This window comes from Silene latifolia, chromosome 5, assembly GCF_048544455.1.
Source record: "Silene latifolia isolate original U9 population chromosome 5, ASM4854445v1, whole genome shotgun sequence".
Taxonomy (NCBI): Eukaryota; Viridiplantae; Streptophyta; class Magnoliopsida; order Caryophyllales; family Caryophyllaceae; genus Silene; species Silene latifolia.
The window spans coordinates 80,522,067-80,536,334 of NC_133530.1; the positions used below are offsets into that span (position 1 = coordinate 80,522,067).

The 14,268-nt window shown below is 37.9% G+C and overlaps 1 protein-coding gene across 1 annotated transcript in view; it reads left to right on the forward strand.

The window, feature by feature from the left end:
* The first annotated feature begins 575 nt into the window (after positions 1-575).
* The window catches only part of LOC141657618 (7-deoxyloganetic acid glucosyltransferase-like), a 29,894-nt gene continuing 16,201 nt past the window's right edge, over positions 576-14,268 (forward strand). The window contains exon 1 of the mRNA XM_074464904.1: positions 576-1,184. Coding sequence (XP_074321005.1) covers positions 680-1,184 — 505 coding nt within the window. The 5' untranslated portion in view covers positions 576-679. The remainder of the gene's footprint in view (positions 1,185-14,268) is intronic.

The following is a 14,268-nucleotide window of genomic DNA, read 5'->3' on the forward strand; positions in this document are numbered from 1 at the left end:
GACCTCTAATAAAATGGGTAGGGGGACAAGGTGGGGCACTCCCATGTGCTTTCCACTTTATGACAAATGGGTATTTTGTGAGGGAAAATGGTATCCGTCTATACGTATAGACGGATAGTGTCCGTCTATAATGAGAATTTGTGAGCAAAGGATTACATTTTTTATTATGTCCATAACTATGTATGAAAAGTTTTTCCATATAAAGTCTGCTCTCTCAGTCTCAACTCTTCAATTAGTATTTGTTTATTTTTTATATTTTTGTATCTTAATTATTTGTTTAACTTTTATTTTTCTGTAAGGAGTATTTTAATTAAAGGTAAATAAATGACTGAGACGAAAGAAAAACTTTTCCAATAAAATTTTTAACGCAGTAAATTATCGAATTACTTTACACTTTTTAATGCAAAAAATGTGTTACATACATACATAGTTTTCTACAAATCGCACGTGCCCAAATAATTTTTCAGAAGAAGTATCGAGTAACATTTGCCGACATAGACGCACGAAATTATGAGGGTGGTAGGAAAAATTTGAAATTGGCTTCAATGTATTAATATTGATGATAACTCTATGATCTTCACCGCCACACATAAAAACAAAGGGTTTCTTAACCTTAACAATTCTATCTCAAAACTGTAAGTAAATCATTCATTTCATATCTCAAAATAGAGATATTGGCATGGATAATCAAAGCTCATCAACTTCACCTCATGTAATCATATTTCCACTACCAGCACAAGGCCATATAACACCTATGTTAAACCTTGCTCAACTTTTTTGTCATGCAAATTTTCAAGTTACCTTATTCATAACAACTCAATACCTTGAACGTCTAACTCTGTATACCGACACGAAAACCCGCTTTGCTGGATACCCGGGATTTAGATTCCAGCCAATACCAAACGAACCACCTTCGCGACAATTGACCTGTCACGAAGACTTGATGGGGTGGATAGCCGAGTTAGTTCAAGGCTTAGCAGTGGATGCTACGCCCATTTTACAAAAAATGATAAATGGGGGTGATGTTAGTTGTATGGTTGTAGATGGATGGTTGAGTTTTGCGTATCAAGTGGGAAATGAATGTGGGATACCAGTGATTTCGTTTAGGTGTCCTAGTGCTTGCTGTGTTTGGGCTTATTTCTCTACTCCTAATCTTATTCAACTTGGACAAGTACCCTTTCAAGGTAATTCTACTCTTTTTTATACTTTTTCTTTTTAATTATTGGCAATTTAATTATAAATTGGAATGTTAAAAAAATGATAAAATAACGACTTTACCCAATGACTTATAGAAAATAAGGATAATTTGTCTCCATTAAGATGAATGTATCGTCTTAATATTAAAATGTTTCAAGTATCATCCCTCTTGTACATATGAGTTAATAAAAAAGATGGGGGAATAGGTCGGTCATTATGAACCTAGATCCTACCCATTTCTTTTGGTCCATTTCCTCTTTTCATTTCTTGTCAATTGGTTGAATTTTATTCGATTCATCTCTTAAATAAACGTAATATATTCCATTTTTTTTTTTGGTTACATGAAACGGATAAAACCCATATAAGATAAAAGCACTAAGAAAAACTAGAAAATTAACAAACTAGAAACGAAACTAACAAAAAACAGGAAACTAGGTAGCATGGAACGGAACAATCCTCAGCCATGACACCCCTCCAACATCTTGTTGCATCAACCGAAATAAATAATTCGGTATATCATCAGGTTCCCACACTACCACCTGCTGCGTCTGATTCACTCCAACATTAGCTAGCTAATCAGCACACGCATTCGCTTCTCTATAGATATGGTGTATTTCTACCTTCCCCGGGTGGTCATTGAGGAAGCATTTGCAAATTTGGACAAGATGAGCATGGGCGGAAGGCAGCATGTCCACCGCTTTCAACATATTGATAACAGTTTGAGAATCAGTTTGAATAACTAGCTTGTGAAAAAATCTCTCCTTTCCTATGACCAAGCCTCTCTTAATAAGAGTCATCAACTCCGCTCTCGTCATTGTTGCAAGCCCCAATCTTTCCGTAAAAGCAGCCAAAATATTCCCTGCGGTATCTCTAAAAACACCCCCTGCACCTGATAAACCAGGATTCCCTTTAGAAGCACCGTCAATATTGAGAGCAACTCATTTCATAAACATATAATTATATTACAATTATTAATTTTTAAATTGCATTTTAAATTATGCAAATAGGTCTTGGTCACCTTAAATAGAGGAGGAAGAATCCGTTTTACACGTATTTCACTCTAAAATCAATTGTTAATTGCTTATATATTGATAAACTCTCTTCTCTTCTATAAACGTGGGATATTCATATTGAGAATATGTGGGTCTTTTCACATGACGCCCGATGTCCAAAGATTACCCATAGACCAATTTAGATTCTCTCCATTTCCTCTCTAATACATCCGTTTTATATTATATATTTCATTTTCATTCATTTACCTTTTCCTACTCAAGTGTATTAACAACCACGGGATCTATCTAGGCTTTGATTAGAACTATTAAAAAATAATGAACTTCCATTTCTTTATTGGAAATGGAGAATATCCTTATTCGCTGTAAACAACTAAACTAATCTCAAATATCTCAATTATTGCATCTGCTACCACTACCTTAGTGCGAAAATCTCAAATTCATCAAGGGAGTAAACTGTATACACTGATCACAGAGCTATAAGAAAAACGAAATCCTCGCTTCTGTAACCGGATAACCAGCACCAAATCCAGACACACGAAAATGGAACACCAAAACTCTTTCACACCTCACGTCGTCATAATTCCAGACCCTATACAAGGCAATGTGACACCAATGTTTCATCTTGCCGAACTACTTTGCCTAGCTAAACTCAACGTAACGTTATTAAGTACGACCTACGTCCACCAGCGCCTTAACAATTCTATCCAGGCGCGGTTTGCTCGATTCCCGGGGTTTAGATTTGAGGCAGTATCGGATGGGTTGCCTGATGACCATCCTAGGACCGGTGGGGACGGGTCTTGGGCCGCAATTAAGGGGTTTGTATTGACAGCAGAACCCTTTCTTAGAGGGATGCTATCGGTTGGTACTTCCGTTACGTGTTTATTTGTTGATGGGTGGCTGGGATTCGCTAATAGTTTAGCTAAGGAAGTTGGCATTCCACTGATTACTGTGAGGTGTTATAGTACTTGCAGCCATTGGTTATATGCCGCAAGTGTAAAGCTCATTGAAGATGAACATATTCCTTTTAAAGGTACGTGTATGTAATGCTAAGCCTTGTTCTTCTGGACTTTTGAGGTAAGAAGTTTCAATCCATTTAGTTGAATTTCTAAGTATCTTCCAACTTATCTTCATTTGAGCTAAAAAGAGTTCTAGTTAGAGCATCTCCAATGATAAGCTAATTGATACTCCCCCAATCCCTCTCTCCCGGTCATTTGTCGTCTTTTTTTTTATATTGGGGTGTCTGAGTGATTTCTTGTCCTTTCTATTCTAAGAATGAACTTGATAAGCAATTTCATCATTCACACTCAATTTGTTCCACTTGTCATTTAGTAATTAACCCATTTCTCTTTCCTTGGTCTTTGCCACATCAATTTTTTTAGAGGTATAATAATTTCAAACTACAATTTAGTTCAATGGTTAAGTCAATTTACTACTAACTTGATTGGACCTACTTAACACTCTCCTATTTATTTAATTAATTACTAGTGTACTAGTGTAGATCCCGCGCAAATGCGCGGTACATATAGACTTTTTAATTTTTACTGTAATACTTATAGATTTTAAATTTATATCTCATGAATTTTTGTAAAAAAAATTAATCGTAAAATTAATCATGAGAATTGAGCAATTCTATGAACTGTGTTTTTTATGAAAATATTTTAACTACCTCAAATTAATAAATTCGTTTTTCGTCACGAAGTTAATAATAGGAGTAATATAGTTTTATACCAATTTTGTTTTATTTTTGTTAAAAGATTATATTTTTATGTTTAATGATGAGAAGATTATTCTAAATGAGAAATTAGTTTAATAAATGAAAATCTAATTTATTTCCATATATAAGCTTGAACATTTTGGAGGGAAAACTTTAGAGAAGTTTTAGGCCATGTTTGGTAAACAGCAGATTAATATTAACAGAAGCAGATTTAGAAAGCAGATTTGACTAGCATAACGATTTAGCGGGTTTGAGTAGCACATTTATTTAGCAAAATTGTTTTAGAGGTGTTTGGTAATTGACAGTTTTAGATTAGCATATTGTTTAGATTCTTTGTAAAATGACAAATAAGGATATGAATAAATTATTTACTAAATATATAAAAGGAAGGTTAATATTTTTAAGGGGGTAAATAAGACAATATTTTTTCTTTCTAATCCGCTAACCTAATATGCTAGTAAGAGCAGCATATTGCAAAATAGCATATTGGACCCCAATATGCTATTTCAATATGTCATTAACCAAACGCTCTAAATAACATATTCGTAAGTCAAACATGCTAAACCTCTCCAATATGTTGAAATTTGGCCAATATGTCATTTACCAAACAAAGCTATTCTCTTAGTATATAGGGCATTATCGAATGGTTTTTTACTTTAATTAAACTCTTAGGATTTAAGGGAAATAATTATTTGAATAAAATACTTTAGGAATTTTTTCTATGTTTCTCTATTTTTCAATTTTTGCTTCATACTTATTTAAAATAAGTTAATTAAGAGTGTCATGGTCTCAAATATTATTTAGTTTTTTTTTTTGTTTTTTTTAATTACAAAATTAGTGTTACCCTTTAAGTATATCACATAGAATAATTTAATTTTTATTCTTTTCCTTATTAAAATAGAGAAATTTGTAACACCCATATATATTCATTTGTATCCTTCTTTTTCAAGTATTAGTAGATTTGGAGATAAAACTTTTGGATAGACTTATTCTTTTAGTATAAGGAGAATAATTGATGCTGTAACCAATCAACTAAATCTTCCAGCTTTACATGTTTATTATTCAAGTTAATTTTGGCAATGATTGATGAAATTCTTGTTAATATATTATGAATTAATGAGATAATTTAATTATAGTAATGATTGAGTAAATCCTTGTTAATACATTACATTATATTTTTTGAGTTTGCATAATTGACCCAAGTGCGTTTAGTAGAATGCAAAAATAAAGGCCCAATTAAAAGTTAATATAGTTTAGGCGGGAAAAAAAAGTAGAATCACCTATTCATTTAGTAAATAGGGGATTTAAGAGTAAATTAGATTTTACTCCCTTTTGAAATCAATTGTTTTTTTTAAATTACTCCCTTTTAAAACTTTTTGCTAAAATTATTTCCTTAACTTACAAGTTTTGCTAAAATTGTTCCCAAACACCAATTTAAGTGACTTATTTCGTCTGTTTTTGAAGTTATTCCGTTTGTGCCTTAGCCAATCTATACTTTGAAAGGTGTAACTATGTAGACAAATGTGGGGGAGGGGGGGGGGGGGGGGGGGTTGTTTAAAACAGAGGAAATAAATCACTTAAATTGTGAGTTTTGAAACAATTTTATGAAAAAATTAATGCAACTTAGTGAGTAATTTTAGCAAAAAATGCAACTTAGGGAGTAATTTTAGCAAAAAATGGAACTTAAAGGAGTAATTTAAAAAAAGATCAAAATGGAGTAATTTTAAAAAAGTTATTTCAAAAGGGAGTAAAATTTAATTTACTCTTTATTTAATTCTTAATTTTAAACATAAAATTAAAACTTAATAAGTGTGACAAATGTTTTCTTAATTAACTATGTGCTTCTTGTGGGTCAATTTAAGCAACTAGCTCCATAAAGCTACTAGCTCAAAAACTTTGTGGGTCCATTTGAGCAAAGCTAATCTACATGGGCCAACTTCAATGCTTGAACTACTAGATTACAATTCCGTAAAATTGCAAACAAGTCCTCAGGCTAAACCATTGGAGATGCTCTTTGACTTAGTGCGTGAGCAGATACGGCAATAACAAAGAAATTAAAAACTCTCAAAAGTTCAATAAATAATTACGCAATTGAAGTTGTTTTGGGGTGGTTGTTGATGCTAATTTAACTTCCACATATAGCCTCGTGTTTAATTTAGGTATTGGTCACGATTGTAGAATCGATTGTTATTATTGTTTAATGTAAACAATGCCGCCTTAAATTAGGTTGTGAGAGCCTTGATAGATCGATTTGCGTATTAGCATCTTGGATGATTCTGAACTAGGCTCATTGTTTTTTTTTTTTTTAGACAAACGTGTACTATTTTATAGAAACGGTAAAAAAGGAGAATACATAGTATCCGATTACATACCTACCATACAAACTGGGGTGTATTAGAGACCCCATAGCTACCAGAAATCCAACAACAAACAGAGCTAATATTACAAGAGTAATTAACAGAAAGACGACACTTCTTAGAGGGAGGATGATAATAGTCTTCAAACTGAATCATCTGAACCTCCTTTCGTTTAGATGTTTTAACCGCACCACCGGTGTTGGAGTACCTGCGAAGAAAAACAGAATGGTTGACAGAAACCTGAGATCTTTTCTTCAAATTAACACCAGCTCGAGCCACCCGACCATGGCAATAAGGGTAATCCACCTTACGACTACGTCTCCTGCATAAATTATCTTGGACCGCAGCAAATTGAAATTGAACCATGGAGACCTTACTAGCTAGCGAAAGGTCAGACGATAGTCGTAGCTTCTTATCCACTTGAAGAATAACCTCTTCGTGGGCCAACCCAGTACTCATAGGTTTAGAATCAATTTTCTCATATTCCTCCGCGTACAAAGGAAGAGAAGAAGGAACTATTGCTTCCCTTGAATGTTCTTCAAGGGGAGTTACCGTCTGGATAGAGTTTTTAGACACGAGGGGCCGAACCCTCAAATAAGACAAAGATCCTGGGTTGAAAAACTGGAGATTCCTCCCAAGCAACAATTTTTCATAGTCTTGAGACGAAAGATATAATTTGTTCCTATTTTGTTTTTTATTGGAGAAAGTGTAATTTAAAGGTTTCGCGGTAAAGGGATGGGAGGTATTGCCTTTATCTTCAGCTGCCAAAGGTGGGTCAGGTTCACAATTGAGATTAAAATCCATGTTACTATCAGAATTAATCTCATCTGCACGATCAGTATCAACCCCATTGTTGAACATCGGAACATTACTAGAAGATGCTACTTCACACTTGTCAACTGCAAGAAGAGGTTTCTTACCTTTACTTGGAGTGGCTAACGGGTCAAACTGAAAAGCAACCTGTTTCCCGTTATGGTTCACTACCAATCTGTCAACCACGACAAGAAGCTCACGATTAGCTTCTTTATTGTTCGGCTCAAATTGTACAACATGCTCAAAGTCCTTCAGAGCCTCCATGAGGAAATTTGACTGTTTATAAGCAAAGCCTCTACGGTAAAGAGCTTTAACATTGCAGGGATCAAATTTTAAGACAAAATTGCAGTAAAAACAGACCTGATTATAGTGAGAGAGTTTCAATTCGCAAGCCGCAAGATTAAGGACCAGAGATAGAGCTAGGGAATATGTAGTATGCTGATCACGAGAGGTCGAAAAGCTAAGAAAACATAAGAGATTAAGAGCTTGTTTGTAAAGGCTGACTGCTAGAGAAAATTTTGTTCCTTGAAAAGAGAATTGCCCTTATCTTTCATCATTTGTATAGTGTATATAGATGGCTCACCCATACTCATAATTAAATCCTCATCCTCCATATCATTGTCATCGAAAATAAACACTTCACTGAGATTGAGAAGAAGCGATTGATAATCCATTGAAACAAGAACTTGAGAACAAGAAAACCAGAGAGTAAAGGGGACGGATAAAAAGTCGAGACAGGAAAACGATAACAGTAATAGGCGAAAGAACTACTACGACCACGCCAATTCCACCAATACCAATCCAGACTACCCACCCAAAAGACGCTCGATCACGGAAAAAGCATAAACCGCAAGCCACATATAGACCCCACTAACCTCCTGACAAAAATCCAAATATGGCAGGAAAATGCCCCAACCCAAGGAACTAAAAGCAATCACCTCCTTGATGAATTAAGGAAGATAAACACCCAAACTAACACAGGTGACACATAAACTGTCATCAAGAAGAAGTGAAACCAACAAAGAAAAAACCCCATGGTTACCAATCAAGCGACATCCTGAAGACGGACAAAACACTCGGAATCGATCAGAGAGCAAAATCAGAAGAGCCAAAACTCTCATCCACTCAAGAAGCTCATAATCCAAAAACAAGCTTGAAATTACGATCAGAAACATGAAAACCTTCAAAAGGATAAAGATTAAGCCAGTCAAGAACATACCAAGAGAGATAAGCGGACCCGAGATGAAGGGGACAAACTGTAACCGAAGATACCGGTAAGGCGGAGGCGGATAGAGTCACATGCAGACATAAAAAGGTGGAAAAATCAGTGGCTGCGATCAAATTAAAAAGCTAAATCGAGATCGAGCAACGGAAACCGCCAAAGATCGGCTGTAAACAGCCAAACCTACGGCGGTACCCGAGGTGAAGGCAGGGATGGTAGGGGATGGCGGTGGTAGTAGTTCAAGGGATCCTTAGGGGAAGAGGAAAGGTAGAGAGATAAAGGTAGAGCGAGAAAGTGGTGGTTATTATGAAACATAAATCAATTCGAATCACACCATTAACTAAAACTTAAAAAAAATATCATTTTCCTTGAAAGAAGGGAAATAATTCATGTAATGAAGGAATGTTGGAGAGAAGACACTAGGACATAACGACATAATATACAACTCGTAATAATTAGACATGAGTTCTGTTATAACAGAATCAAGAAAGACGAATAAAGAACAATAAAGAAAGCAACGCACATATTTACGTGGTCCATTAACGGTGTGTTAGTTAAGTCCATAGGGCAGAAGGGAGAGAGTTTTATTGATATGTGAGGAGTTTTCAGATTACAGATTCAGACGGTATGATAAGCATGACTGCTAGGGAGAGGCTTAGAGAGTTTATATACTACTCTCTAAGACCTAATACAGAATGACCTAATAAGGCCCAATAACAGGGCATAGTCGTTCGAAGCGGCGATTAACAGATTCAAGGCACAAACCCAACAAATCTCCACCTAAACTTGAATTCTCTCACAAACAGACAGATGTATCAGATACACCCTTATAGATGCCAGATGTACCAGAAAACTTTTCTCCCTTCCCCCTCAGATATTGCCCACAAGGGGCAATTATAGACTTCAGATATTTAGCAAGTCCAAATAGTGTTGGAACTTGCTATGCGGAACTGGCTTGGTAAACATGTCAGCTGGGTTATCAGTAGTACCCACTTTGTTCACCTTAATCCTCTTCTCATTTCTCAGAAAGTGATATCTCACATCTATATGCTTAGTCCTCTCATGATGGACATGATCTTTAGCTAAGCATATTGCACAAAGACTGTCACAGAATACAATTGCTTGCTCCTGATGTAGACCCAGATAGCCAAGCATATTGCACTAAGACTGTCACAGAATACAACTGGCTTGGTAAACATGTTGATCTTTAGCCAGCATATTGCACTGACGACTGAACCACCAAGAGTGAAAACATAACCAGTCATTGATCGTATGCTGTCAACATCTCCTGCATAATCAGAATCCGAGTACCCTTACACAAGGCACTCTCTTTCACCTCCATAAATGAGACCAACATCAAATGTACCCGTAAGGTACCGGGAAATTCTCTACACAGCTTGTCAGTGCTCTTTACCTGGATCACCCATAAACCGGCTCACCACACTGACTAACTGCGCTAGATCATATCTAGTGCAGACCATAGCATATATCAAGCTACCCACTGCACTAGAGTACGGAACTCGGGACATGTACTCCCTTTCTTTAGCTGATTTAGGCGCGAAAGCAACATACAGATGTGCATTTGATGCACTAGGAGTATCTATAATGGATTTAGCAGTAGACATGGCAAACCTTGACAGTACCTTCTTAATATAGCCTTTTTTAGATAAGAAAAGCTTATTCTTGCTCCTATCCCTGTATATCTCCATTCCTAGAATTTTTCTTGCTGCACCCAAATCTTTCATCTCAAACTCAACACTGAGAAGACCCTTCAATTTCTGAACATCAGACCTGCTCTCTAAAGCTATGAACATATCGTCTACATATAGGATCAGATAAATGAGAGATCTATTCTTTACCTTGTTAGTAATAAACACACCAATCATATAGACTCCTATTGTGGCCAATTTCCAACATGTAGCTGTCGAACCTTTTATACCACTGCCTCGGTGATTGTTTTAGCTCATATAAGGACTTCTTCAGCTTACAAACGTAGTCTTCTTTACCCGGAACCTGGAAATCGTCTGGCTGAGTCATGTATATCTCGTTTTCTAACTCTCCATGTAGGAAAGCTGTCTTCACATCTAGCTGTTCGAGTTCTAAATCTTGATGTGGAACTATTGCTAGTAACACTCAGATGGAAGTATGTTTGACCACTGGTGAAAAAATCTCATTATAGTCTACCCCCTCTTTCTGACTGAACCCACGAGCTACCAATCGAGCTTTATACCTTATACCCTCAGCAGCAGTTTCTCCTTCTTTTTTTCTTGAAGACCCATTTACAAGTAACAATCTTTCTGCCTTCAAGCTTCTTGGATAATTTCCAGGTCTATTTCTTTTGAAGTGGCTCCATCTCATCTCCCATGGCAACAAGCCCCATTCGGCAGATTCAGAACATTTAACTGCTTCTTTGAAGGTGGATGGCTCATGTAAGTCAGGATCCACCTCCTCAGCAACCTGAAGTGCATAACCCACCATATCTTCAAAACAAGTCTATTCGGAAGCTTACCAAAATTAGGCCTGATTGATCGCTCACATGCAAAACTTTGCTGATTCGGAACTGGTAATGAAGAACCTGATGGTACAGATTCGGATTCGGACTGTAGTGGTTGATCTTCTTCCTGTGGTACACTCTTATCAAGAGTGTCTTGCTACTCCACCTCTTTATCAACACTACTACTACTATCTGACAAAATAATAGATTTCACAGTAGGATTTACCATAGAATTTTCATCAAAGACAACATTTCTACTCAGAATAACCCTACCTTCAGATGGAGACCAGATGCGGTATCTCTTGACACCATCCCCATAGCCCATGAATACTCTCTTTTTAGCTCGTGGTTCAAGCTTACCCTCACTAACATGATAATAAGCAGTATTACCAAAAGCTCTTAAAATAGAATAGTCAGCAAACTTACTAGACCACATCTCAAATGGAGTTTTGAGAATCGGACTCGTGTGAGTTCCTCGATTTATCAACTAACATGTTGTACTAACTGCTTCTGCCCAGAATCTTCTTGTTAGTCCAGCATTAGAGAGCATGCACCTTGCCCTCTCCAGAAGTGTCTGGTTCATTTGCTCTGCTACACCATTGTGCTGAGGTGTATCTCGGACCGTACGATGTCTAGCAATCCCTTAATTCTTGCGAACTCGTCGAACTCGAACAACAAAACTCTGGGCCGTTATCAGTTCGCAGCCTCTTGACCTTCTTCCCAGTTTGATTCTCCATTAATGTCTTCCACTGCTTAAAGTGAGTAAAGGCTTCGTTTTTGTGCTTCATCAAATAAATCTAAGTCTTCCTTGAATAATCATTAATAATTGACACAAAATACCTGTGATCTCCCAAAAACTCCACCTTAGAAGGACGCCAGCAATCAGAATGGGTGTAATCAAGTGTGCCTTTTGTCCTATGCACTGCTTTAGAAAACTTGATGCAATGTAGCTTCCAAAATACACAATTCTCACACAAATCCGGATTCTTAACCTTGTGACCACACAGAAGATCTTCTTTTGACAGAGTATGCATCCCCATTTCACTCATATGACCAAGCCTCATATGCCACAACTTAGTCAAATCTTCTTTATGAATATCTGAGGAGCTAACAACAACAGAACCTGACAGAGTAGATCCCTGAAGATAATATAGAGTACCATGCTTGATACCTCTCAGAACCACATTCGAAGCTTTGCAGACGTTCAGAACTCTACCTACACCTTGAAAACTGAAACCCTTACTGTCTAACGTACTTAAGGAGATCAGATTCTTAGTCATCAGTGGAACATGTCTAACTTCGTTCAATGTGAAGAATTTACCATCATGTGTATGTATCCTGACTGGGCCGATTCCAACTATTCTGCAAACAACACTGTTGGCCATAGAAATATTGCCTCCATCTACTTGTTCATAAGTTGTAAGCCACTTTTTGCGCGGGCATATATGGTAAGATGCTCCAGAATCTAGAATTCACACACCAGTATGATGTGTGACCCTCTATCAGTAACTAGAGCATAATCATCTTCCTCTGCATCTGCATTTGCTACACCAGCAGTACCAGACTTGTTCTATTTATCTTTCTTGGGGCAATCAAATTTCCAATGCCCCTTTCCTTTACACTAGTTACAAACATCAGTAGGTTTAGGACCCTTAGAAACAGAAGTACCTGAAGTACCAGCAGAATTAGAAGAACCCGAATAAGAAGGCTTCTTATACTTTACTTCCCCGAGTTTCCCTATCCATAACTCCCGATGGCTTCTAACCCTGTAGCCTGATTGTCTGTACTTGTACCAGCCGCCATATGGTGCAGTTCTCTAGTATGAAGAGACGACCTAACATCATCTAGAGACACAGTATCTTTACCCACAATAAAACAAAATTCTCATATGACAATGGTAAAGAAACTAACAGAATTAATGCTGTTCCGGGTGTAATTCCAGAGCATGTATAGTTACCACCCGTGGCTTGTTGAATGATGTCTTGAGTTGGATTCTCCTTTGGTCTGATTCGTTCCTCTCGGCCTCTCCTGCAACAATGAACGAACTGAGGGCTTGGCTTTGTGCCAAGCGTACTCACTCCGACGCTCAAGTCGAGAAACTTAAAGGATAAGTTGTTACTTGGCTCAATGTATATTGTAGAGAGATAAGGAAGATATTACCAGATGAATAGTGTATTTAGGTTTAGTTGTGTATTTGTTCGATCCTTTCCTCAATGAAGGTTGAGGAGTATTTATAGGCTTTCACCTTTTGTCACGTAGTGGCCAAGTGGCCAAGTGGCTAGCGGTGGAAAGATCGATCTACCCTCGGCCGAGGACCTATGGCAGGCCGACGGGCCCTGTTGACTCACCGCCGAGGGGTCTTGGATATGCGTACGCGGGTATGTGCCCCTACTGCAAGTTGCCATGCCGAGACCAGTGACAGCCGATGGGTCGCAGACGGCTAGGGGTGTCTAAGTCGTTGACTTGTTTGTGGATATCTTTGACCTTGCTCAATATGTTGACTTGGTCGGCGGTGCGAAATATGCCCCATCAATTTGCCCCAGCGTAGTCTATGCCGTGGTATGGGCTCCGATGTACGTTTGAGCGTATATTCTGCGTAAGTATTTTGCGGAAAATTTCTCGATCGGCTTCTTCTCGCGGCTTCTTTTACCTCGGCCTGGTCTTTCTTAGGCCGTACCATATCCCCCTCCACATGGATGTGTAAAGGGCATCCTATGTGGAAAAGAAAGTGACGCCGGGAGACCGGGATTGAGCGTGCTTGGTTGTTTTTGATTGCCCCCGGCCGGCGCTACTTAGCTTGGTTGACCATGATGTCGGAGAAACGGATGCTTGGGAATTTGTTGAGGAAGGTGAATAGGCAAGGAGATATGAATAGGCGTGTTGAAGACGCTTGGTTCTTGTTGCATTGATTGACGTCTAATCATTTGCAACGATTGACATTCTCGTAATTGCATGCCCGACACGTGTCCGCATGCTTTGATTGGTTGACGCCTCATGGGTCAACATTCGATTGGTCCTTCTTTATGGGCTTTTCCCTATAAATAGAGGCGATTATCCCGCGAAATTGGCCACCAATTTCATTCTCTAAAATTTTCCTCTAAACTTTCAAGGGTTTTCTTTGTCTTCTAATTCTCGAGTTGTTACTCCGTGAGTGTTTTCTTTAAGGTAAACAAACAAACTTTCCCATTTCTTAATTTTGTAAGTCTTTATGGTAAACATGTCTTCTCACGATGCTGGTCCTAGTAAGCCGGACCGGGGTTCCCCGTCGCGTCTTGATGAGGGGGAGAAGTTGGACGCCCTCCGATAAGGCACAGGGGCCCTGGTCTCCTTCTCCTGAAGTCGATCCTCGAATTTTGGAGGAATGGGAGGATGACTCGATGTCGATGATGACGCAGACGATTTTGGTGATGATGTCAAGAGGCTCGTCCCAAAGAGGTGAGGCGAAGACGTTATGGATC